The sequence below is a fragment of the Falco biarmicus genome, chromosome 6 (assembly GCF_023638135.1).
Source record: "Falco biarmicus isolate bFalBia1 chromosome 6, bFalBia1.pri, whole genome shotgun sequence".
Classification (NCBI taxonomy): Eukaryota; Metazoa; Chordata; class Aves; order Falconiformes; family Falconidae; genus Falco; species Falco biarmicus.
In genome coordinates, this window is record NC_079293.1 from 18,688,614 (window position 1) to 18,716,511 (window position 27,898).

The window sequence follows — 27,898 nt, forward strand, 5'->3', positions numbered from 1 at the left end:
CTATAAATATTATGTACCAGTCAGACGGTCATTTTTGTTTTTAAGGTATTTTATGATGACATTACAATTGGGATTCCTCTAGTATAACTCAGACATTTTAATGTTAGCTATGTAAGTCTGATGTTACCCTACCGGTTATATATACCTTGCATATTCCTTCCATGTCAAAGAACAAAGCCCTGTGGTGCATTCTGTAATTTGAGTGTATGTATTATTAGATACTTGCCATCTTAATGTAGTGGCACTGGTCTATGTTTGAAGAGAAATCCACTAGTGTATCATACACACTCTTCTGCAGCAGTTTCAGTTCTGAGTGTGTATTCCTTATGTATCACAAACAAAAGCAGCATCCCAGCAGCAGTTAATTTCTGCTTGGGGCACAGAAAGCCAGACTGCTGTGCCAGTAAGCTGTGCTTCTTAATTAGGAGGCCACTGTCAATTTTTATGTTTTCATTTGCATTCTGTTCATAACATGTTTGAAGGAAATTATGTCAGTTTTGTTCACAACTTGACATGTATTTGTGAATACTCAAAAACCATTTTATTCTATAAACCCGTATATTTTAAGTTTTAGAGCAAATGTTAGAGTAGATTAAAAGATGACAGTTTCTATACCCATTTCGGATGTTCTCTAAGATTCTTAGATAGATATATGAAAACGAAACAACAACCACTTTACGTTGGGAGCTAACAGTGCTCCACTTCTGACACTGAAACCTTTGGGTTCCAAATTGGTCATTGACATTTTACCTCATTCATGACTGGCAGAAGAAAAGGGTAAAAGAATGTGCTTTACTCACCCAAGGATTTTGACTGAATGAGTTTTCCATTTAGATCCTGCTTTCTGGGTACGTCTATAGATTCCCTCTTTGTAAAGGAAAAAATCTTCATACACTTTCATTATAGCTAAAAAACAATAGGAAAAATCAGCACAGTCAGCAAATATTGCTTCTGTTCTTGTTTGCTCCTTGTGTTTTACCAATAATGTTTTTGTTGTCTCTTGGACCGTATAAGTGTGCTTCATAATTACACTTGAATTCACTAATTGCTCAGAAGTCCCTGATGTGAGTGAACCAAAGGAAATATTCCAATAGAGTTCTCTCAAAGGTCTCTTGACAAGTTAATTGGGTTTCTCTGTCATAAAAACTCCCTAACATGGACTTCTTCCAATACAGTAAGAAGAAATATTGCCTGGTGTAGGCTTACATAAGTTTTCTCAATTACAATGAAATTCAATTCAATAAATAAATCTCCTCAAGATTCATGTATAAAATGCTCTGTTCTGACAAGCATCTGCATATTCAAGAAAAGCATTTAACAGACAATGTACATCCTGTGAAATATGGTGGAGTGATACGTATGCCTTTTTCCAAAACTCAGATAGAGTTCATTAAGTACACAGTCCACTCCTTGTGGAAAACTAGATTGTTTATATTTGTTAATTTTTACTTTCAGCTAAAAGGCGGGGGGTGGGGGGGGGTGGGTAGGGGTGGGGAAGGCATTGTGTGAATAAAAAAAAAGGCCAAGGAGATGATGAACTGGAAATTTTGTGCAAGGAAATGAAGACTACAATATGCATTTTATGACTATTCATTATTTCCTGTGAATAAAAATCTCTTTAAAAAAAAAAAAATGTTTTGGGTTTCTTTTCCACATTTTTTCTACCACCTTAATACCATTTGCTTTACTATATGATAGGCTACCAGATCCAGAGAAATGAAAATACTTTCTAGGTCTACATTACCTTCAGATTCCAGTGAATCAGACGCATTAAATACAAGCTTAACTCCAACTTACTTTTACCCTATGATTTTGATGGTCTTAGACTGCTACACTACTTGGAACATAAGAATTAGTGAAATCCAGTTTCCTAAAGTCTTGCACCTTGGGAGTCCCATAAAATACAAGTTTCAGTGACCACTTGTATGTTGTTGGAGCATTTATAACATATGCGCCTGATATAGATCTGTGGTATCCAGTCAGGTTAGCTCATGTTGCAGTATTTTCTGTCGGGCACACTTTCCAATTTCTTTCTCCTACCTGAATATTTTCATAAACTTGACAGAAATTAACTTTACAACCTCTTGATCTCTACCGTACTTGGCTGAAAACAGAAAACATTCACAAATTTTAGGGGATGAAAGAGAACAGCTCAAAACATGGGCAAATGAGCCCATTTGCCCAGGAAATCTGTCTAAAAATATACTTTGCTAATGAGGTCACTCACATAAAAAATGTATGCTGATAGCAGTGCATGGGGAATAAGCAGCCATGATGCTACATAAGGGGCAGGTCTGGGGAGAGCTATATCAGTTAAATCAGAAAAAATGTAAATGTTTTGAATTAATAATGTTACAGCTTCTGCCGAGCTGCCTGCAGAACCAGAGCTCTCACATATTGACAGCAACAGACCAAGTGGAAAATCACATAAACTTTTTTCTTGACTTCTAGCTGCAAGCTCAGGACTCCATTACAGCTCCCTGCATAGGCTGCCTCCCTCCCTCTGCCCCCAGGCTTACCAGTGTACAGAGCCAGGAGTTTAACTCCTGCGGATGTCCCTGTACCACTATGTAAAATACCAGCTGTTGAGGTTTCTGAGCTGCAGAGGAGCCTGTGGAGGGAAAGCTTTAAAGCAGTGCAAAGGAACAGAAAGGGGAAAGAAGACTTCCATTGGCATTAGTCCGGGTGAGAGTGTCAAAGAAGTGAAAGGGATGAGTCATTCCAAAAATTACTGTAGAGGCTTCCCTGGATCTTGTTTTGATACCGTGGCCAAAGGGAGGCAAAGAAACAGGGCTGAGTGTAAGGACTGCAAAATTCACTTCTCCCACTGGAGGGCTGAGTGTAAGGACTGCAAAATTCACTTCTCCCACTGGAGGGCTGAGTGTAAGGACTGCAAAATTCACTTCTCCCACTGGAGGTCTGAGGTTAGAAGATATCATTCATCATCAGCCTGGGCCAGGAGAAGGTAGTTTCATTTCTAAATCCCATAGTTCTTTGAAATCAAGGTCCATATGTTCAGTTTCAGAAACCTATTCTTTATGAGCAGTTCTAAATCAAACACATGTTCTTGGCTCTGCGAAGAAACATCATACCTAAATTATTGCCACAGAAATTAAATATAAAATTTTGCCATGTAATTCCAGAATAACTTTAGTCTACATTAGAGAATGTTATCCATGATTATGTGTTAGATCTACGTTTAGTGTATGTGTGTTTATATGTATGTATATATAGAAGTAAATATATATACTTATGTATATCTGTATGTATATACACTGCAATCAGGAGCTAAGTAATGATACAGTCTTTGGAGCTAAGTGAGCTGGGTGTATGAACTGTAGAGTGGACAAAGAGATGATAATTAAAAATCAAGCACCGAGATATTTTTATTTATTCAGTGACTTTGTCCTAATATGGACGGAGGATGAGATGACCTCAGTCTACTAGCCAACTTTGTTCCCTCCTACGTAGAAGAGACTTTGCATTTTCCAAAATGAATGGATTAATTATTAATTAATCACCAGAGGTAGTGATTTTCATAAAGTTGACTTTAGCGTATGCATGAGCTACTTTGGTCATGCTGAGCTGTCATATCTATGCATATAAATGCAGCGGATTATAAGATTCATTCCAGTATAGATTCCTCTGCATAACATTCCTAAATAAGAAACTGTGTCTCTAAGACATATGAAGATATAAAGTAGTTGCTAGAAAAGGAACTAAGTGTAGCACTGCACATTAATGTAGGGTAGTACTTTCTCCAGATCTTTTTCTTGTGTCAGCAAATCAAATACTTTTTATCCAAGATCATGATAGCTGAAATGTTATGTAGGGTCAAAACTTAGATATATTGCACTAATGTGTTAGCTTTTCTTCTTTTGATTGGGACTGACTAATGTGACAGTAAGGATTATTTTCCTATGTCAGCACTGTAACTATCAGAGTATTTCCTAAAGTCCATTTAAAAAAACAAAGATGAATGGGCAATATTAGATTGTCCATTTGAATGTTTTCAAAGCATTAATGAAACTTCACTATGTTTATTTCAAAACTGATTTTTTAAAAAACAAGTGTTTCTTCATTTCCATCTGAAAGTGCTAATTGCTCAGTTCCTGTACCTTAGAAAACAATGACGTATGTCAGAAAGAATTTGTCATTCAGACTCAAAAGCTGTATAACATTTTCTATTACATTTCTACACCTACTGTTTCACAATTGTTCAAAAATATATATTTTTCTTAACTTTAAATACGCCCCAAAATCCAAGCACATTCCTCATCAAACAGGCTGACTTTCTACATCATGATCGTGAAAGGATTTTGAATGTTTTCAGCTATTAAACATTACTTAGTACATTAGATAAGACTGGCCATAAGTGCTTTGTAAGTTCTTGAGGAACGACAATTGAATGAATAATGGATAAATCTCTTTCAGTAGCTGAAGATCATTGGCAGGATTTTTTTTGGGGAAAAAGATAGTATGATATGTTTTTAAAATTAGAATTATGCTCTGTAGCACAGGAAGACAGAAGAATCAGTGACAAATTATTACGTTGTAACTGTGACTCATTTAAAAATCTCATTATAACAACAGATAAATGGAAAGTGATTTCACTCAGTGATATACGCACTTGGTTATATACTTTTCATTAGATCTTGATTTTTCCACATACAGAATTACCTTAAACTGAGACACATTTTCTCTCAAAAAAGCATTGACACTTCAAAATATTGTATGAATTATTGAGTGGTTAAAACCTAAAAAATAGGTGATTATAGATTATTTTTTGAGGAAGATTTAGTACTGACAGATTAAGCAAGCAAACTGCGTATACATGGACTACAAATACAATATTAGAGAGAGGTCTGAAATTTTATCATGAGCATCTTATTTTTTTTACTTTCTTAAAACCAATGGAAGCTACTGTGTTCACTTCTAGATCAAATGCAGCAAGGGAAAAAATATTTTCCTTGAGCAAATTAACTTGGACAGAGCAAAAAATACTGATAATATTGATCTTGTTAAGTCTGAGCTTCAGCTTAATTGCACTGACCACATAAAGAGCTTTAAGAAATAATTTTAACTCCGTGGTGCACTGAAAAGAATGAAATCTAATAATCAAGACCATTTCAATAATAAATTGGAGGTTATGATAATTAATTATATAAATGCAGAAGCCCTCTGAAGTAAAATGCTTTGGTTTTGCATCAGCCATCCATCAAAGAGGGGAGGACATCCTGCACTGTGACCTTGCCCATGACCCCAAACCCCACACCCTTCAACCTCTCCAGTGACACTGGCCTGGGGTATGAGCAGGAACCTGCAATTGCAGGTGCTGCCAGCACCATCCATGACTGCAAACGGACAGTATTCAGGCTAAACCACTCATTTGCAGTTTCTCACTCCCTGCCGAAGTCTCTTAATTTCTCTAAGAGGTCATGGTTCCTCATTGCAGGGCTCAGCAGAAAAATTCAAAACTGATAGCCCTCTGCAACCAACAAGAGCATTTGGGCTCTGAAAGGGGAGATTCTGGGAGTATTGCAGCACTAAACGGTTTGCTAGAGGGCCCATATACTGCAGCGTTCCCTTCAGAGGAGTGAAGGCTTGGTGGGCTGGCTTCAGTCGTTAGGGGAATCAATCCCAGCCCTACAGAGCCGAGCTTTGCCTAGTATTCAACTCCTCCTGCACAGACCCAAATTGCTATTTCATCAATGAGCAAAGAGCTGTTATGGGAAAAAGGCACATTTTCAACAAGTCCAGCTCAAGGTCATTTTACTTACTATGGACTCTGATGCAGTAGCCCACCAAACATCCCAGGATGAATTATAGTGCTTATGTCTGTTTTATTCACTGTGGAATGCAATTTGTGTTCTCTAATATTTTGATACAAGGACATTGCACGCTTTAATTTTTTTAATAAGAATAGTAATATTAACATCTTCCAAACTTACCATACCTTGCACTGGTCCTTTGTCCATGATTTCTTTCATTATGTCAGTTTCCTGAAGGGAGGCGAGAGCAACAGCAGAGAGAGCAAGGGAAGATAATATATTCTATTAAATAAAATTAAACCCCATACTAATTTATTGTTGTGTACATACACACACACACCTACTGTATAAATGTACCGTTGTATTTCTGCCAGAGAATATTTAGATTATTTGGTTCGCCAAGTGAACAAAACCTTCAGAAACATGTTTAAGAAGCATTAATGCCCAGTTATGACTACATACTGTCTTTTTTATCTCTACATTCTATAGGATCACAAAGCAGCACCATTAAAGAGATGATTAAGAAACTATAAAGAGTTTAAACTCTTCTGGAAATACAAGGGCATATCAAGGAAAATGCACAGCTCTAGTCTTCAAGTAAAGTGAACATATTTCCATATGCCAGATAATTTTCAAGCCCCAAAGCAGAAAAGTAGATGAGACAATGGATGAACAACAACATGAACTTACTTTTGAGGAGACCCTGTAGTGAGAGGCACACCGGTATAACCGATTGGATTCTTCTAAAGCATTGGGACATGGTCCATTTGTATAGTTTTTTCCATATTCACTTGACACATAACAGCGATTTGCACCTGATAGCTCCAGGTGATTGTTCCAAAATGATGGATAACAAGCATAGGATACAACCCTGTTCAGATATTAAAAAAAATTAAAAGTTGATAAGAATCATAGAATTATAGAATCATAGAATCATTTAGGTTGGAAGAGACCTTTAAGATCTTCAGGTCCAACCATTAACCCAGGACTGCCAAGCCCATCACCAAACCATGTCTCTAAGCACCACACCTATGTGTTAGCTTGCTTAAACATTTTCGCAGTTCTATTTCAAGCTTTTAAATATTTTACAACTGTCATATTTACAGAGTCCCTCCATCTTCAAAGGTGTGAATGTCTCATGTCTTCAGCTAGAAGGTGTTTGCTTCAATTCGTAGGCACTATGTTTATGATTAAGTTTCAGTTGCAGTAGTCCTCTCCCCACCCTTCTCTAGAGAGGTAGGGTAGAAAATGTTTTAACACTTGTCACCTAGTACATTCATCTCATTAATGATGCATTAAAATTCACATTGAATAAGATCAATAAATTACCAATGTTGTCAACAGGATCCATTTAGCAAAAATGTCCTCTGAAATGGGCATATTTGCAGCAGAAAAAATATAAGGGAAATAAAGCATTTTCTAGTTTTATCTACATTTTCTAAAAGAATGCTGGTGAAAAGCTACAGGTCTTCTTATTTCCTTCAGCTAAAAAGTCTCTGACCTTTCATTTTTCCTGACAATATAAAGAGAATAGTTTCTCCCATTTCTGTGAGCATTTGTTGTGATTAAAAATCCTATACTTGTTTTTAAAGTTTTGGGTACAAATAATTGGTTTCCTGTTTGCATATGAGTAAATGTGGTGCTTCTTCTCAAGACAGGTATAACCCTTATTGATTAATGCCAATAGTACTACTAACAAGCTTCTGGAAGGAGTGTACCCCCTTAACTGAACCTCTACTACTAGAATCCATGGGAGATAGCTACAAGTGAGAACATAGTCTCAGAAGATGTTAAGCGCGGAGCTTTTGGTAAGTTAGTGACCAATGCAACCACAGATCAGTACTAGGGAAAGTATTTAGACAGGGGCTGGTGACTGGGTTCCTCCATCTTGATTCACAAAGGGAAATAAAAATAATAAATTATCTGGAGTGATGCTGTCAGGAAAGACTTGGTCCAGATCGAAACACTGACAAAATATATAACATAGAACAGGTAAGGTGAGATCAGGTAAGTACCAGAAAGGTGGGACTCACTGTGATTTTACAGCTTTTCTCTTTTGAAGTAACATTCAGACTATTCTTTCCTTAAAGGAAAGATAGGTTTATGCCTGGAAGTGAATGTGGACCGAAGGACAAAGACAAACTTTGTGACTTGTTAAGTGGCATCCAGTGTGTGCAAAAGGCTGGGGACTCTCCCAGGGCGCTCAGGCCCCAAGGATTCTGTCAGGTCCCGGTTATTGATAGTAATGAGACACTCAAGGAAACTAAAATGACAGATTGTGCCATGATATCACATGGGTATGTGTCTGGTCTCTACATCTCCTGAAAACATCCTGGCAATTTTGTAGCAAAGCATCTATCTCAAGGTGTTTCCTAGATGCTAAGAGAGCTTTCACTCACAGATACAGCAGTTACATTTTTCTCACCCCTTATTATAAAATTGCATTAAAACTTTTTACTTCAGGGTTTTGGAATTTATCTAAAAGAAATATGACTCATTTTTCACACTTGTAAATTAAATTCTATATTCTACAAATACGTTAATTTAAAAATACTACGTCAAGTAATCACTGGGCAGCTTCTATTCTAACAGATTTCAAAACCACAAAAATCCATCTATGAAAAGAATCATGGGGGAAATGTGCAATATCAAATATATGAATCATATTTATTGCTTTGAATGAAACAAAGAGAACTCTTGGAATAACAAAAAAAAGCTTCATCTGTCTGACATGTTTCGAGTTGCAGGCTTCAAAGACTCAAAAGCATTTGACACTGATGTGTTCAGAGGAGTGATCGTGGAGGAGCTGTGATAACTCGCCTGAGACTTAAATCCATGTTAATTTTGGATTTGAAAATCTCCAGAATGCTAAATCAAATAAGCTTTGAAGCACAATTTAAGAGCCCTCGTTGCACCCAAGAATGTAGAGGGACAATGAAAATAAGACATGGTTTCAAGGAAAGGTAAGGAGAGGTTCTAATTCTTTACCCTGGCAATACATCAAATGAACTGCTGCTTCATGCAGTGTTTGTTTCTTTCAAGCAACTTATCCTGAATTGTACAGCCATTTTGACTGTTTGACTAACTGAATCCTTTTTATTTCAATAAAGTGAAGGAAACAAAACATATATTTAAAATGCACTTGCTAACAATCTGAAATACCCAAATAAAGGCACACTGAATCTTCCACTTATTATTTTATCCTTTCTGTGAGATCCTGGGACCTCTTAGTTTTCTACAGTATACTCATAGATGTTTCCGAAGCAATATAAACATTTCTGTGATTATGCCATGGAGGCCTATGAAAGGGTTTCTTTTAAAGAGCATAATTAAATAGTTCAGTGAAGCAGAATATTTTAAAATAGGCAGCCCTATAAATAGGATATGTATTCAAGTAGCTTGCCAATTGTACTGTACTTTCTGAATCTGAAGAACTGAAAACTGTATTTTCCACACAATATTGAGGATAGTTATGTTTGCCTATGTATACTTAGGATTTTTATAAGATAAGCACATACGTGCTTCAACTACTTTGAATAAGACACTAGCATTTAACATGGTAGAAAAATGGACCCTGAGAAGAATGTCTTTTTGCTTACCAAATTCTTTCTGCCCAAACTACACCAGCACACCCAGAAGCTGCAAAAAGCAATAGTTCTGCCTGCATGAAAAGGGATCCTCCATCCAAGGTTTTTAGGCTGCCATTGCTTAGGTCCTCAGTCTACTCACTGGCAAACCCTTTTAAACCCTTCTGAATGCCTGAAGGTATTCTGGATTCCCAGATTTCCAACGGGGAATGGTAAGTATTTGGTCCAAATATACAGGGGTTGTTGTTACTAATTTTAAAATTTATTATGCTTTGTTTCTATTGCCAGGTGAAGCAAATTTTTTTGATTATGTCTGTATACATATATAATGTTTATAAAATTTATCTGTCTTTATATACATAATCATTCTAGTCACCACTGATCACAGATTTCCAAAAGAAATAAAGGATTGCCGCTTAGTGCAATCAGGCCTGCAAGGCAGGAAAGGTGAGCAAATACAGTCCTCAGAGCATGATCTAGCATAAGCAGGCAAGGAGTAAATGATTGAAAGCCAGTGTAAGGAATGGTATGATACCTGTTCCCCAGGTGGACTTAGAAACACCTTGGAGGGATACAACAGAGGAGAAATTCATTCCTGGGGTAGGGATTTTTTTTCCCCACCTTTCAGTTGGATTGTTCCACTGAAGTTACCACAGGTTCTGAATAGATGGGTCTTACTTCTGTGGCAAAAGAAGTGAAGCACCAAATGCCACACTGGCACACTGGGAGCTGTGTGGTAACCCAGACGTGTTGACTGATTCTGAACCAACAGTCACTTTTGAATCTTTTCACTAACCACAGTTTCTGCACTCACAATTAACATATTTTAACAGCTTTCTGCTAAACATGAGCTTGTATGTGCTGAAGCATCAGCACAACAGTAAACATTAAAAACATTTGAAGAAGACCTTGCCAGAAGAGTCACAAAAGAAAAAGAGAAATAAATGTGTGTTTACGTGCACATTTACATACAAGTATTCAAAAATACTACTAGAAGCAAGCGGCATCTAGTGAGAAGCAGTGACATCTGTGACGTGTTCATACATTCTTGGAAGAATTCATCTGATGTCATGTTTATGTGCTCAATGAAAACTTTTGTGTTTATATTGTATTTATAGGTTTGTGAGATGAGAACATAATCTATTTTTTAGATTATATTATTAGCAAGTTGGTCAAAACTAGTAACAATAATATTTTTTTCATACCCTGCAACTGCTAAGAGCCCAACGTAGAAGTTGGAATAAGCTCTGATTAGAAGCAGTATTTACTTTCAAGTGTTTATAACATTTTTACTACTTGGAAATGAAACGTTTCTTCTTCATTCTTAAAGATTATAAGATTTTAAGTTCCCTCAGCAGATAAAATAAATGTTTTCAAACCACACTGATTCCTCCCAAATTATGGCTTGTAACTGAAATGCCTAAAATTAATAATAATTAGAAATAGAATACAGATTTATTCTTTAATGAATGGAGGAAGAGAGAGAGTCAGTAAGAGTTAAACAGTGATTCAGCTCATAACAGATTTCACTGTTAATTGGGTGCTCAGTGATTCTGAAAAGTCAGGTCTCAGCACTAGTCTAACCTCACTGAGCTTTATGAAAGTCTTCCATTGACTTAATTGGGGATAGTTTAGGCCAGTACTCGATTTTCCTGAAAATCTATCAAAAACCTGAGATAAGCCTACTTCAGAAATCAGAAAACCAGAAGATTTAAAACAGCATTAAACACATGCTGTGAAAATATACAAGCCCACACAGAAGATCAATATGCTTTCTCCCTATTGCAGAGTGTGGAGATAATGAAAAAAATGATTGCAATATACTGGTTCATAAAATAAAAGTAGTCTGAAAGCATGAGGAGACAAGCACTATAAATAGGTCTCATTCAAAAGACACTTCAGACTCCTATTCCATAAATTTCCAGTTTTTCATTGTCAAAGGTAAAGAGTTTAAGCTAAAAACAGTTATTAAATAATCAGTCCAGTGAATCAAAAATTTTAACTGATTTTTTTATATACTATTTGCTCTTGGCCACTGTCAGAGACCCTTTCTCAGACTCAGCATAGCCATTCCTGTGTTCCTCCAGGATCTGTCCTCACAGATATTTTCCTTAAGGTGTTTCTTTGTGTCTGGAACTGTTGGAACAGAATTTGAAATATTTGAATTTCAGGAAAGAAAATCAGGATTTAGAAATGTTGTTTATAAAAACAAGTATGTAGAGGTATTTTTGTGTGTGGTGCTTTGATGGTGAATCCAATGACGGAGAGTAAGAATGGGTAGCAGGAAAAGGTCTGTGAGAGCATGACGATGTTGTACATGTTGGAGCTGGCTCCATGGGGACCAGAAAGCTTAAAATGACTAAGAAAATAGTGTTGAACTGCAGAGATTTATTGGGGATCTAGCTAGTCTCCAAAAATTTGTGATGGTTCTGACACCTACTCTGCAGGTCCTTTACTCAGTCAGCTGCAAGAGGCTGGTGAATACCATGAGGCATCTCAGGTGACTGAGCAATAATGCAAGTATTTAGGAGTCAACACAAGTTCACAGGTGTGCTCTGGTGAGCTGAGGTGACCTGTCAGTATGCTTCCAGGCTTATACCAGTCAGAAAGACTGCCCTGCACACCACTTTCACACTGGTACTCAGGCAGGGGGCAATCTTGTCGCTACTGCATTCACACCAGCACGAGGTCCTGGCTGGGTACAGCTAGGGTGAAAATGAAGTGCCTCATACAGCTTCAGTCTGCCTTGCTTTCCTTATAGAAATAAGTTAACTCTTGAATACTGAAACCACCTCTGCAGAACAGGCTGGGTCACTGACTACACTGCTTCAGATAAAAAAAAAAAAAATGCAGCTTTCTGGTGCAGGAAGAATCTTATTATTATGGGCTCATGGTGGTGTAGGGAAACCAGCATGAGGAGGGGGAAATAAAGAAAATTGGGTCCTAATAGAAGCATAGTATTAAAGCAATCTTTTTAGGGTAAAATGCAGCTATCACCTTCAGGATGGTTGGCATGCACGGAATCTACATCACCACAGTTCCCTAAGCAACACATCCTGCCAGCTCAGCACATGCTGGTAGGAATGACAGAAGATGGAGCGGAGTGGAAACACAGCAGCCATGCTCTGTTGTGCTCCCTGCAGGAACGGGAACTTGATGGCACCACACAGCGGATAAGCTGCATACCAGCTGTCACATGAAGGATCCACTAGATGTCCGTGGCTGAGTCAACCATTGTGGCAAAATGACTTTCCTCAGATGAAATAATCTCATTGCAATACTGGCACACACCTCTATCTCAGAGTTACCTGCCTCCACGGTACTACTACACCTCACTGGGCACACTATAACAGTTAATAACAATATGTATGACTAGAGTCACTCAAGCCCCACCTAAACCCGATGGAAATGGGCTAGTCCTGGACTGAAGTAAATCCGGGCAGGGGTGGGGGGAATTGTTGTCTAAACTCCCAGATTACCCAAGTCTGACTCAGTCTAAACTCCCAGATTACCCAAGTCTGACTCAGTGTTCACAAAGCTAAGTGAATCTGACCCACTCTAAAGTTGTTATGAATTGAGGGACTTCTAATCAAGGTAGTCAGACTTGGGAAGGATAAGAAACAAAGAACAGACAGTGAAAACACCACCGTTATCTAAGTTACACAGAAAGAAGCCTCCAAACAAGGAAAGTCCTAGCTATGAGAGGAAACAGGATGATAAGATGTTGCCAATCCACTGACATCAACAGAAAATTAGTTGAAAAGAAGATAAAGACAACAGTGGTAGTGGGAGATCACGACCTCCAACTCAAATAACACCCCCAAAAGAGGGCAAATCCTCACTTGAGGAGCATGTGTAGAGAACCTCAGTAGTGCTTTCCGAGGATGCATACTAATTTGCATCAAAAATGAGAAACTTGTAACCAATCCTATGTATGATAAATGAATATGTAACATACTATAAAGTGTAAAAGGCGGACAGATGAGGGGAGAAGTTAGGGAAGACTCCTGGGACAGTCGGCAGGCTGAACCTGCCTGCTTGCCCATAGGAACGCCTAGTGGGTAAGAATCTGTTTTCTATAACTAACATATGTTAGCTGTTCCTAGATATAGCATCTAAAGTGTGCTTTACAGCCAGTGTATTTATCACCAGCAATCTTCAAACATTATTAATATAAAATTGTGGCAGAATAAAGAGTGCTATTCTAGAAACTGTTAGTGTTAATCCTTCGTGAGTGGTTGCAGTGGCTGGCAGTGGGTAACGTATTCAAATGAAGTGAGAAGACCCGCTGAGGAGTCCCCCTTGTGCTGTTGGTGTGTTTCCCTGAACAAGTCAGACAAATTGCCCTCCAGTCCAGCAGGACTGTTCAGTGAAGGGTCCCTATGGCAGGACACTGACAGACTGGTCAGGCACAAGGGTCTTGGCTTTCCTGGGGTGCTGATAGATCAAACACTGGTGGTTGAGAAAATCTCCCCTCCTGCCCTTCACATGACAGGTGTGCGTATACAGGGAATACTGTCAGAGGGAACAGAAGACTAGGAAGTTGTCCTATTGCTGCATTCTTTAGGGTTTTTCCTCTAAAAATAACTTGCTTCAGCTGTTGTGGATATTACACATTAAAATGGATCTCTTATCTACACCATTAATTCTTGTGCTCCTGTCCTTAACATAGGTAGGCAAGCAATCAGTTCAGTGAGAAAGAATTGTATTTACTCTCTTAGCAGCATGAGCTACTGATTAAAAGAAGCCTGTTCTTCTAGTTACAGAAAAGTTGCTATAAATGTTAAGCTATAACTTTCATTTTTTTCATGAATGAAGCCTTCGCCTTTACTCCTGTGAGCTGCTGATGGACATTCGCTGGATGGAATCCATTACTGCCCACTAACCACTTACCTAAACGGTGTCCCACTCAAAATCTAGATCAAAACCAGTATAGTATTTAAACCCTGAGACAGAAAGACAGAGGAACACTTGATATAAACTCTCCCCATAACAATACAAAATCCTTGTCAGATCAGGAATACTTTGATACATGTGAAGAAAGCAGAATGATCACTTTGTATACTGTGTCCATGTGAATGACAGCGCTTTGGTCTTCACCTGTACCCCCAGGCTGCCATGTCAATGACATCTGATGCATCACAACTGACATTCTTTTGTTTTTTCCATGGTTTGGTTGGTCGGTTTTTAACTAAATTTAAATGTTGACAGCCAGCACACCTGAGATCTCTGTCTGTCAGATTTGAGTATATCAAAGACAAAGTAAGGGATGACAGTGTATGAAAGTGAGAGAGGAAATAGATATTGGTATGGAATAGGAAGTATTATTTTTTTCTGATAATATGAGAAATAGCAGAATGTAATTATACCATATATAAAATCTGGTTATTGCAAATTCTCCTGGAAGCTATTTCCAGGCACATGAAGTTCAAGGAGTTGTCTGGGAACAGGCAGCACAGATTTATCATGGCAAATTATGCTTTACCATGATGAGATGATAAGATGAGATGGTGTGACTATGATGAAATGAAGAGAAAGAAAAGCAGTAGATGTAATTTACCTTGACTTTAGGAAGGTTTTCAGTATTGTCTCCTGTGGTGTTTTTCTTGTTTATTGGACTAAATAAGTTGCTTACAAGGTCAGTAACTGAACTGGACTGGCATGCTGAAAAGTCGACAGATCAAAGTGACTGGTGTCTGTTTACTAGTGGCATTTCTCAGGAGTCAACACAGCTGCAACACTTTTGCATGTCTGTTAGCAATCTGGAAGTGGGACATAAGGGGTCCTTAGTAAATTTGTGGAGGATGCCAGACTGATGGGGAGTGGTTAGTGTGCAGGGCTGCCATTCAGAGCAACTTTAACAGGCTGACAGAAAACTCACGAAAATCAACAAAGGCAGAAGCCAAATCCTGCCTCTCAGCCAGAGCTGCCCATGCAGCAATACTGGCAGGTCACTGCCTGTGTAGAAAGCATTTTCATAGCAAAGGACCTAGGGTCCTGATGAACAGAAAGTTGATTGTGGGCCAGCAGTAGGCCCTCTCAGCAAACATGGACAATGGGTTGTGCGAGCAAGAATATAGCCAAGACATTGCAAAAAGTGATTATTCCCCTTAAATCGTCACTTAGGAGGGTTACTTTTAGAGTACTGTGTTCAGTTATGGGATCCCCAGTAAAGACACTGACAAACAGAGCAAGCCCAGTGGAAGGCACTTATGAGGCTGAAGCAAATGATATGCAAGGAGGGGCTGAGGCAGCTGGATTTGTTCAGCCCAGAGAAGAGAAAGCTAACAGAGGGTCTCATTACTGTCTTCAACTACATAAGGAGAGGTCACAGAGGAGACAGGACAAGACCCTTCTTGGAGATGTACAGTGAAAATTTGAGAAGTACCAGTCACAATATGTACCAAGGAAAGTGCTGATTAGGTATAAGAAAAAAAATATTTGACCACAAGAGTGGTCAGACAAAATAACCTGCCACAAGAAAGGTTGTAGAACTTCCATCCTCGGAGCTATTCAAAATTTGACTGGGAACACGGCCCAGCCAGCCTGGTCTAATTTCAGAGTTAGTCATGCTTTGAGCAGAACATTGGACTAGGTGACCTCCAAAAGTTCATTCCAACCTAAATTATTCTGTGATTCTATAAATTACTATGTGTAATTTTTTTTAAAAAAAGCTTCTAGCTATTCACATGGAGTGTGAGAGATGTTAAGGTTGCTTAGTCTGACCTGAAGGAAGAAGGATCTAGGTATACTCCTTGCTACAGTGTTGAATTCTGGCACAAGTTTGGGATGGGATGTTTACAATTTCCTTTATAGAAAGATAATGTTTGATCCTTTTGAATATTTCAAAATGTTGCCTCATGCAACTGGCTGCTTACTCAAGGCTGTTTAACATGAAGAACCTGTAACCCAAGAACCATAGAAGTTTTGAGTCCACTTACAGTATTCCCTTTGATATAAAAAAAAACAACTTTCTTGTCTTGCTGTTAGAGAGGCTATAATTTCCCTCAGTTGCATTACAGCTAATGACATCTAGATGTAATGAGACTTAAATGGGAGCTAGGTGGTTGCAGAGTTTTCTCACTGAGCCCTCATTCAGAACAGTCTTCATTTATTTCTTTGGGAATACTTCATAGCTCCTCGGCTTCATGAAGGTGATTTAAGAAGGTGTAAATGGGAGAGTGATAGTTTTCATGAAGTAATACAGTTATCTGACCTAGGACAGGGCTAATGCATCTTTTTTGAAAGATCAGAAATCCTCATTGTAACACAAGCAACATTGTAACATGAACAACTGGTTCAAGTTAAAATAATCAAAACAGATAGATAAAATATTTACCCATGTGTTTTCAGATATCTCCAAGCACCATCAATACTTCCACCATTACATCCATACTGATTCCTGGTATCACAAGAGATCAAATTCTGAGCAGAAAGGTTGTCTGTGATCTGACCCTCAGAATGAATTGCTATTCTATCTGCCGCAACACCTGTTTTGAAATAAATTTTCCATTGTCAAAACCAAATAATTTCTCACAATTTCACATTGGTTGTTGTGAAAGAGGGACTGAAATACAACCTCGGTATTTTCTCTCTGTGCAGATGTCTGTCTTTACAAAACAATAAGGATATAAACTGCACAGACTTCTGAGAGAGGACTGTGAAACTGCAAAGCATCATGAGCAACTTCGCTGTCATATTATAAATCCATAGATTTACTGTTTATCATAAAGTCCCACATTCCTAAATATCAGAAAAAGCATTTACATAATTTAGTCTGATAGTCTCTACTATGTATATAAATGCATATTCATCTCTTCTTGACTTCAGCAGAAGATGCAAATGCTCCCCCACCTCTCTGCAGCCTAATCTCATAATCTCTTTTCTTTCTTTTCTACCTTTGCTTCGTTTATTTGAGAAAAAAAGAAAAGCAAAAATGAACAGTCCTATGAAGAAGAAAATTCAAGACTGAAAATACATATTGTTTTCTGGAACGAATATTTGGAAATGCTCGTATCAATGTGTAAATATGGGATTCATTGGACTCCCTTCCCTTATCACACAAAACTCTTCTTCTGAGATAAACACTTTAGATGTCTGAACTCAATCAGATAGTCGTAATTCTAAGTACTAGTATATTTATGCACTGATTTAAAGGCAGACTAGGTTAACTAAGTTGTAGATGAAATTAAGCGGCTTCTCCTTTCTTTAAAGAATGACAATGAAACAATTCTTAAGCCCCAATCCCAGTCATTACCTGTGCTTAAATTATATTTTCATTATTGTTAGCTCCTCATTTTTGAACCTGAAAATAAATTTTACGAATCCCTTGAAATCTAAAGCCCCATCAAAATCAACATTAACTTCAGTGAACTTCAGAAGATTGAACCTGCTGATGGCAGCCGACAATGACTGTGTTTTGTGCTTTTGTGAGGTGTCACATGATAAAAAAATTATTTTCATATGTGTAAAAGCTTGTTACTGAAGAGTTTTGGAATACTTTTATGAATTACTCATGATAAGAAAAAATTAATCTTACAAAGAAGGACTGAAAATTCAGAGTAAAATGCTAGATGAACCTAAACAACATAGGAATGCACCTCATAATATTTAGCATTGAAAATAATTACGTGAATTAAAAATCAGTAGATTCACTTATGAAAGTGAAAAATTACACTGAATATCTGGAAAGTGTTTCCCTCAGTGAGCTCTGTTCATCTCTCTAGTAATCTGTCAGGAGAGCTGTCAGAAACTCTCTTGGTTTTCTCTTTTAAAACTACACTGGGCAAGACATATTGGTAACAGAGTGTGTTCAGTCTGGCTCTGGCAGGGAGCTGGGGTTAACTGACTTAAACACTCCTTTCCTTCTTTTACTTTTACTGCTGTGATATAAAGAAGCAGAAGACTGCACCCATGAGGATCCACTGGTCAGATCAAGTCATATAAAGATTGATTGCATAATTTTTTTCTCTATCTTTACATAACGCAGTATGTAGTGAGATATATTTCAGCCTAAGAAAAATGAACATTCTGATCTCTGTAGCTTTTTTGGAGAAAATGACACAAACACTTGTGCTCATTTTTCATAAAACCAGAGGCTGTAGCATGAGATTGAACTGCATTACTGACATTTCTTTGCTTACAGAATTTGAAAGTATTTTGTTCAAGAAACACCTGAGCAGTTTCAGAGTTTTCCTCTCAGAAAATTATTGAAAAGATTATGTTTAATTTACTTGAGTAGTAAGGGTGGGACAATGGTAAATGCACAAATAAATAAATACATTAAAAAAAAAAAAGTCTACCTGTTCTAAGCTTTCAAGGCATGCATGTAGCTGTGCAAACAAGGAATGCAGATTTTTGTAAAAGTTACTCTACCAGTTATGATAAAGTGTGTTACTCAACTCATTCTCTACTTTCTGCCACCAGAAAATCTCCCTACATTACACAAACTTATGAAAAGCAAAGCTTCACAGCTCAGATTGACTTTTTAAGACTGGCACAACTTAGAGAGAAAGCTGTAGCAATTTTAAATGTTCCAATTTGTTGATAAAAAGTGAACAGCAAGCTGAAATTAATTCATTACTAATCTTTACACATTTTCATCACACATCTAACATCAATGGTATTTTTAAAAGGAGAAAAAAAATATTATTACTTGCAGTTGAAAAAGCCCAGGACGCTCCACAGTTTCGTTGATCCAGAGGATCATGGATCCACTCAGGCCATGCATAAGTGGCTGCAAAAAATGCAGGAAATTTTTCTTCTGGAAGTGTGTTTCCCTAAAACAAAATGTAGGACATCTGTGTATGCTTCTATTCCTAATTTTTTCTTAAATTTTACCTTAATTTTGTTCTTAAAATTCTTAATTCTTAAACAGAGGGAACCAAAGGCTTTGGTACCTGTGGCTTCCCAAGCATCCCTGTAGTGGTTACCTTGTGGCTAGGTGCTGTGGGCCCCCCGCGAGCAGGGGCATTCTGGCACTCCACTAGCTGAGCTGGAAAGCTGAGCTCCACAGCTGCCAACCTGAATAACCTGGCCAGTTTCTCTCTGATTTTTATCTCACACAACAATTCCCTATGAAACATGTTAATTATGATCCAGCTGGCATTTTTTGAAAGAACAGCCTTCTGCTACAAATAGCAGCAAAGTTAGGTACCTGTTATCCTATTCTCCTTGACACATGGCTACAGGCAAGAAATTTTAGTTACCATGAGGGAGGCATCAGTACGGTGTATCACTGATTTTTTCACACAGAGGTTTCTCAATCTCCAGCACTTATTCTTGTTCCAGAACAAAAAAATCAGTGATTTTTCTTCTACTGTGCAATCTGATGTTGAGTCAATGAAAATTCATGGTCTGCTCAGCTAAAGCCATTTGGACAGCCTTTTTTGCAGTCTTCATCCCTCAGCCTTAATTTATGTCCTCTAAGCTTTGCAGAAATATCTGCATATGCAAGAACCATCTGGTACAACTGCTAATAATCTGCTCTGTGTTCAACATATCAAAACCACTGACCCATTTTTTATTTTTTTTTGCTGTTGAGCTTTGGGGAACGGTTGCTTAAGCTGCATAGGGAAATAGGAATAGCTATAGAGAATTGCAGTGTTGGTCCATCCAGTCTATCAGTTTGTCTCGAACAATAAGATCTGTTCCAGACGAAAACACAATATACAAAATATGATAATCTGTTCCTAAGCAAAACATTCCCTGATGATTCTTTTCTACAAGTAGGCTCATACCCTGAAGTACAATGGCCTCTATCCTGTTCACATTCTGTTATTTTACTTTGCTTTACTTAATCTTCTAATTCTGGGTGTCCTTGCTGCACTATATTTCTAAATTGTTTATGTGACTTATAAGACTACATACCTTTTCCTGAGGTGATTTAAACATCTGAGGCCAGTCCTTTCAAACTATTTCAGGACTCTGGGGAACTGAACTTTACCATTTTGGCTGTATCCAGATCATTTTGTTGCGTACATTGGGAAATAGGGGTGCCTCCACCCAGCTTGTACACCTGGATTTCCCACAGAAAATCCATGGTTGAGAAGTGGGTAAGGAAAAAAGAAGCTTGCACCTCAAATCCGTATTCGACATTAGGCTGGGATACAGCACCAACAGGCAGATTGATACAGTCTGTCATATGCCCAGACCCGGTAACTCTCAAGTGCTTCCAGGTTTACTACATTAGATGCAGGCAGTAAATCCTAAATACCATTAAGGTATACTGCAAGCCGTTAAGTCACTTAAGTGCTTTTGAAAGTTTTACCTCCACTCATAACAAGCCAGTAATCTTTTCAATCTTGCTAAATTATTAATCTCATTATTTTGATTAATCACTTTCAAGTCTGCTTTTTCAAAAGCTTCTTAGATACATGGGACTTGCAACCTCAAATGACACACAGAAAGCAAGAGCTCCTTTAAAGAATACCTTGCTATGTATCATTATGTTCATTATTAATGAGCAAGCAGAAGCACAAGATTTACTTTGAAGATGGATCATACAGGTGAAATCCCAGGCAAATAGAATTTCTTTCACATGGTAAGACTGCTCACTATCAAGCAGTAAATAAGCAAAATTTGGCAAAGATTGTTTAGTACCCTTAAGTGTGCAATGACCACTTACAATGTTACAAATAAGTCAGCTGAGAAAAGCAACAATGTGTTACTTTATGTATGCCTAAACCGCTGCCAATGTATTTAATAGCCTCATATTGTAAATCCCAGAGCAAATCCCTCATTAAGCCTCAGCCCTGTCATTTAGAAATGCAGGACTGACCTGTAGCCAGAAACATTAGCTTTTTGTCTGAGAAATTGCTAACCTGATATTGAGAAGCACTGCTGTTCTGTGACAAATAGTAAGTCTATTTAACCCTTGGCCCAGCTCCAAGGACCAGCATCAGACAGCACAATGCAATCAGCAAAATTATTTTTAAACCTTCATATGTATTCTCTGCCTTGAAACAAGCAGTCTGGCCAAATCAGAAAGGTAAGTGGACATAAAAGAACACTCATACTTCAGCTATGACTTTTTCAGAAGAGTTAGATGGCCCATCAGAGAAAAAAGGCTGAAGATTACTGAATTTGCAAACGTGAAAATAGTTTTTTCTGAGGGAAAGCAAAAAAAAATTTTTTTCATCTAGGGAAAAGGTTCTGGACATCACTTGCTTTGTGAAGACAAAACAGGTTATGCACGAGCTTCAGTTTGCAAGAGAGAGCTCTACAACTGCTGAGCTTTTTTGCTATGAAAAGTCATGTATCAGTGGAACAGCTGGTGTACTTTTTATACCTTCACATTACCTTTACAACTTCTTTGATACTTAATACAAAATGGTCCCTTATTACTAAAGTATGTATTCCATTTTCTTGTAAGATGGCACTTAGGAGAGCTCCTTGTTGCTGGCAGGTGCAGACCCCACCACTGCAGTGTACCTTCTTGCCAGAACACGTACTGACAGAATACCACCAAATATGTATCACAATGTGTTTTAAAGGCCTGGCAGCTAGTTTTGTGCTACACAGAACTTCAGGAATGATTACACTATCTCCTGTAGTGAGTAAACACTTTCTAAACGTCTCCTCAGATAACACATATGACATTATTGGGAGCTTCAGCTTTGTCAGGGGTCACAACAGTTTTAGTGATGTATTTAGCTATAGATCTATGTTCAGGTCTAGCCATACTCTGCAGCAGAGGGTCCTCATTTCAGTAGTTCTTGTTCCATACCATTTTCTTTTAGGTACTTCAATTTGCCATCATGTTAAACTACACTTCCAGGGATGAGTGTCACCTTATGGAGCAGGTATAGCCTTTTGTTAATAGCAGACCTCTTAAAATCTCTGTGAGCAGCTTCAAGAAGTTTGTGTTTTCTCTAAGATGAAATGTAGCTCTGTCACTCAGTTTGATTTGAAGTAATGTTATGAAGCTGTGTTTGTAGTTGGATACGTCAGTCAAAGAAACTAAAAAACTAGACTAAAAAGCCTCTGCTCCACCACCATCAGAACAAAGACTATGCCGTAGATGTAAAGAGGTCAATGCAGAAGCATTTGACATCCTTGAATCTTTTTTCCATGCAAATGAGTAAGGAGCCCCTGCTACACAAACTTGCTTGTCCCAAGCATCCCCAAAAGACAGTAGAAAATAATTAGAACAGCAGGCCCTTGGGTACCAGAAACTGTCATTTATTCCCTAAATAGTAGACCAGTAGCATGCTGAAGAAATGATTTTATTTAAAGTTAAAAAAAAAAAAAAAGTTTTATTTAATGAATGGGTAGCTACAGTTTTCTTTCTACATTAGCGAAACTACCAAGTTTTAATCAGGTCAGCACAAGATAAAGCCAAAAACTCCTGGACACTAATTGTAGCATTTTTATCAGCTATATATATATATATATGTCTTTGGGCAAATGACTTGCAGTTTTCTCACTTGCAAAATGGAAAAGGCAGTAATAGTCTCAGAGAATGCATGAATATTTAATTAGTGCAAATTTATCCACAGTAACTAGTACCTTAGCCTGCAGATGAATTAGTACTCAATAAATTTACTTGAAGGTCAAGCCATTAAGGCTCGAAGAATTTGTCTGAAAAATATTAAAATTATTATTTCTGAATGTCATCATATCTTTTTACTCTCTTCTGAGCCTTCGCCTAGCTACAGCTGAAGCTTAATGGAAACACTGTCATGAAAACTCACTTTTTTAGAACTTTAGGACTTTGTACCTGTGTTAGTGTGCTTCAAAAAAATATCACCAACAGAAAATTATTTATGGAAGGTGAAGCAGGGATAAGTGTGTCTGAAAATACTTATCCTAAAAAGTGCCTGGAAGTTAATTCCATGGCCACTGTTTGTTTGCCAATTGGAAGAATCTGTCAATGTACCCCTTGTGAGCCCAAGTCATGCCATGAAATTGCTGGATCATGCAATGATAGTAGATATGGAGCTGGCTACGAGTGAAAAAAAATTTTTTTTTTAAATGTTTTTGTGAAGTAATAAATGTGGTAGATGACAGGAAATTTTCTGAGGCAGAACAAGGACACTTAAAGAGGTGACGTTTTTCTACAAAACTATAGAGACAGAATGAGGGAGATTTGGAGCTTCACAGGAAGCTTCAGTGAAAAATATTTTAACATCAAGAATAACTAAGAGAGAAACCACTGGGGTAAAAGCAAGAAAGTTCTAACAATTTTGAAGAGAAGCTATGGGAAGGAGAGAGGCTCATGTATAATTTAGAGCAATTTTTCAAAAGCTCGAAGAATTCTCCAGAAGCTGAGAAAGTCATACAGATATGATTATTTTCTATTTTTAGCTTTTCTAAGTAGAGAGAAAGGTTTTTTTAGAGTCCTGTGCAAAGCTTGTGCTTCCAACAACACATAGGACTTCCTGAGGGCTAAATGCATGAATGTGCAAAGCTGGACTTCAGGAGAAGAATGCATTGAAGCTCCTTGGGTGTCTGGCAAGGCCAGAGATATTTGGGTTGTGGCTCACAGATTTCATAAAAAGATAGTAGATAGAGAAAATATGCCTGAGAAACATACCAGTGGAACAAAAGCTGTAAATAGTGTAGCAGTTTAAAGAAGCTGCATGAAACTTAATAACAATGCTTCAATAGGCTGGACTTAATGCAGGACTACTGAGCGACCAGCTACCCAAACTGAAAGGAAAAGAGGAAATATTGCAAAGAAATTCTTGTTACCTTCCCTTTCTTGTTTTCCCAGGTGGGATTTGTCTCACCTAGCTAGGTACCTAGTAATGTAGATGTCACCCTCCGAGCCAGGTACATGATACCCACTTTTTGCTTCTGTTATATAAGCATCATACGGTATTCCTCAAGATAAAAAGCCAACAACAAATCAACCCCAAGTCTCTTGAGCCTCAATGCACTTTGCTGGTAATTTGTGGCAGATACTTACTAAAGATTGCACTAAACTCTTTTATGTCATTGTCTTATTTTGACTTGCCATCTTCAACTGAAGCAGATCCTTCTTTGGCTGCAAAAAGTAGTCTAGCGAATTATACAAGGCAAAACTCCAAAGCTTAATTTCTGTCAACTTCTTGCTCTGACAATCCCCCTTAATGTAATTTTGAGCAAGCTGGCCAGTCTGGGCCACAACCCAATGCCTCACCATGCTGGCGCAGGGAACTGACTTTGTGTGAGGCAAAGAACCAGTTTGCATCAAGAAAGTGTTAGGATTGTTAGAATCGTTGTGGAGGCACATGACCCTCCCCCTCTTTCCCAGATTCCCTCAAGTGGTAGCTCCTCACTGCTTGTGCTCCCCACAAGGTCTTCCATGATGTGGAAACCCTTCTGCCATAACACACAAAGAACAAGGATTAATTGTTGACTTCAAATAGATAATCAAATGTTAATACTTGCCTGAACTATATAGAAGCCAAAGATAAAAACCCGTTACATTTTATGTCACTTGCAAACCTTGGATCTAGCTATTTATTCTTGCAGTTTTCTTAATTTCATTATGTTGAGGTAGTTAGCTTTTCAGTCCATGATTTCCATAGTTTGGGGTCTTCTAAGAAGCTAAGAAACTGATCCAAAGCATTGGAAAATCTACTCTGTATTCAATAACTATGCATTTCTTCTTTAATTACTCAACCTACCTACCTAAAGTATATTTGCTTTGATGCAGAACTAATCTGAGCATAAATATAAGATATTTAATTTAGCTGCCATGAAAATGGCCATGGCCAAGACTTTTAGAAAGCTGGTAGTAGACAACCATCTCATTTTCCAATGCTTTCCATCATTTTTCTTTCCATTTGGCCAAAACCCCAGCCTCCTACCACATCTTTACACTGCTTTATCCTATGGGCTTTCAGAGCTTCTTTCAAAGATTGCTGTTTAGTTTCAGTTGTTATCCTTAATGAACTATCCCCCAATTCATATTTTATGGTTACAGCTGTGTGTGCAATGATTAGCAAATGAAGAGGATCATATGAAACCAGCCTAATGAAGTCAAGATTTCAAACACCGGTGATCTACAACACTAAGTTAATATTGGTGTGTAGCTTCCCAATGGTTAGCATTTGGTTTTTCTCCTCCTTGTTTGATTTCCACCAATAGGACCACATATTCTGTGACTTAGAGAACTATTCTGGGAGCTTCATATTCAACATGGAAACATTTAGTCTTAAATCCCTGAATCATAATCTTACAGTTTTTCACATTTATTTTTCCACGTGATGAAGTTATTTTAAAAAATTAACAATTATACACCACACTTACAGGAGCTTCTCTCATGTTCAGCAAGGAATGAGATGGAGGGAAGGTGCCCAGGCGCTTTTTGAAACCTTCTTCCACTGTCATTCCCCAGAATTGACTGTAGTTGTCAGCTTTCCATCTTCCTCACAGACAGAAAACAAACAAAACCCAAGTTAGAGATACTATTCACATCAATATGTTGCTCCTTTGTAAGAACACCACTAACAAAAACATCCAGAAATAAATCTTTCAAATTACATTTCAAAACCTTTTATTCGATATGCATGAGAAAATATTTAGTACACTCTTCCACTGCAAATGACTGTAGGATGGAGCAATACAGCAGTATATGAAAATAGGTGATTTGAAATCTCCATCATGGCAGCCTGCAGGAGATGAGCATGCAATGCTTCAGAGGAGTACTGGAAAACAAGATGCTCAGTCATAACAATTACTGAGGTTACGCTCAAATTGTGCTTCAGACAAGATGCCCACAGAGAATGAACAGCTTTATGTAGTGACTTACATTGCCTTCAAGCTCTGGTGCACTTGCAGTGAGACACTGTTGAACCCAGCAGAAAGCCCAGCTAACACCTTCTGCCTGAGTTTTACACCAATAGCCAGGTTGAAAGAAAAGGCTCCCCATGGCTCTTTAATTATTTCCTCCCTACTCACAGGTAGAGTAGACTCAGATTGTAGTGTTAACCCTGCAAACTGTATACACAACAGAAAAAGAATACCTTGCAGCAATACACATTTGGAACATGCCAGAACACGTTATTACTGGAAAAGGGTTGAGCCACAGCTTTCAAGAAGCTGAAAGCATTCTCTTTACCCATTTCTTTCTTGCTTGTGTACGAGGAACAAGGAGGTGGGATTCGTGCTGCCCAAATGAGAAGCTTCACTGCTCTTGGCCTTCTTGTAATCAGAGAAGAATACAAGCACCTGCTTGTTGGATCGTATCTTACCTGGGCAAACCTTACCAATTACCACTGATGATAGAGAGGTGAGGGGCACCAGGTGCTTAAATGAAGTGTCTACCCTAACTCAGTTGGTTTAAATGTCTCCAATGAAGTAGAAAATTTTTTGGCACTAAGTCACAGTTTGAAATCTGGGCAGGCTTCACTGGTGAATTTTGCACCTCAGTTCCTAAGGAGGCAGCCCCTCTATCTCTGTCTGTAAACAGCCAGCAGGCTCCCAGGGCTCAGCTGTGGTACTGAGGTGCCCCTAATCCCTCTGCGCTACCTGGAGGGGATAAGAACTTGTAGTAAGAAAAACACAAAGCCCTACACAGTTCTGATATTTTGGTCCCCATTTGGCCCATCCTTTCCTCTTTCAATGCTACCTAGTCATGTCATGTAGAACAATGCTTTTGAGGGAAGAGAAAAAATTACTTTAAGTATCTATCCCAAGTAATAATAAAGTGAAGTATAAGGGAAGGTGATCTAAATAGTGTTTTGTGAGAAAAAACTTGTACTAAACTTGGAAAATATTTTAGAGCTATGTTTACAATGTCAACTCCTATCAGCATGAGACTTTATCTTTCCATTTAAAACTCCATCATCTGCCAGAGATTTAGGAAAGTTTCACAGATGTACATTTACCATCAAATTGTTGTAATGTAATTGGGGAAGGAAGGGGTGGGGGTGACTGCATAACTTGTAATTCATACAAACATACAATGAGCAATACAGTGGTTTATAACAAAACCTTAAAATAAAAGCATTCTCACCCATAATCTCCAGAATTGATGTGCTGAATTAAGTCTTGGCGAACAAGGCATACTTCTTTTGAACATTTCCAGAGACTCTGGAAGCATTTGCTGAAAGGGCAAGAATATCACTGAGCAGAAAATTAATTGTCAAAGGAAAAATATGCATTTTAACAGCAGAAGGAAGGTGGGTAGAAAAAAGTATAAAAAATATAAATGTTACATAGTGTTTATAAAAACACAATGCTACTTCACTACCTTATGAATCGTAACTGGAACAAGGTGGGAAGGTTGACAGCTTGTGGGAAAGGTTGTATTTGAAAAATTTTGCTTCCATCTTTGTGAGACCAAAACAGGGAAAAAACCCAATGTCCATTAAATGAGATGCTCTGAGCAACTTTCACTGTGGAAACCCAGAAAGGAGCCATATGGCCATAGACACCTTGCTCCAGGGATGCTGGTCTGAAGTCGGAGCATGGGGGTCAGCCCTGTTTGAGTGCTGCTGGAGCCCCCCGGCTGTTCTGGAGCTGGAGGTGCAGGGCTGGATTTTGGAGAGGCAAAGCTGGGAGGCGGCTTAGGCAGCTGACTGCCAGGGTCAGTAGCAGAGCTCCTGT

At 38.2% G+C, this 27,898-nt stretch overlaps 1 protein-coding gene across 5 annotated transcripts in view; it reads right to left on the reverse strand.

Moving 5' to 3' along the window:
- Nucleotides 1–27,898, reverse strand: part of TINAG (tubulointerstitial nephritis antigen) — a 50,643-nt gene that overhangs the window by 17,219 nt on the left and 5,526 nt on the right. For 4 of the 5 annotated variants that reach the window (XM_056343006.1, XM_056343005.1, XM_056343008.1 and 1 more), the window contains exons 3-9: nucleotides 27,306–27,395; nucleotides 25,598–25,712; nucleotides 19,014–19,137; nucleotides 16,698–16,848; nucleotides 6,462–6,642; nucleotides 5,957–6,002; nucleotides 801–906 (exon numbers count right to left, since the gene is read on the reverse strand). In XM_056343006.1, coding sequence (XP_056198981.1) covers nucleotides 801–906; nucleotides 5,957–6,002; nucleotides 6,462–6,642; nucleotides 16,698–16,848; nucleotides 19,014–19,137; nucleotides 25,598–25,712; nucleotides 27,306–27,395 — 813 coding nt within the window. Of the gene's footprint in view, nucleotides 1–800; nucleotides 907–5,951; nucleotides 6,003–6,461; nucleotides 6,643–16,697; nucleotides 16,849–19,013; nucleotides 19,138–25,597; nucleotides 25,713–27,305; nucleotides 27,396–27,898 lie in introns of those variants that run through there. The other variant, XM_056343009.1, reaches the window with a different exon arrangement.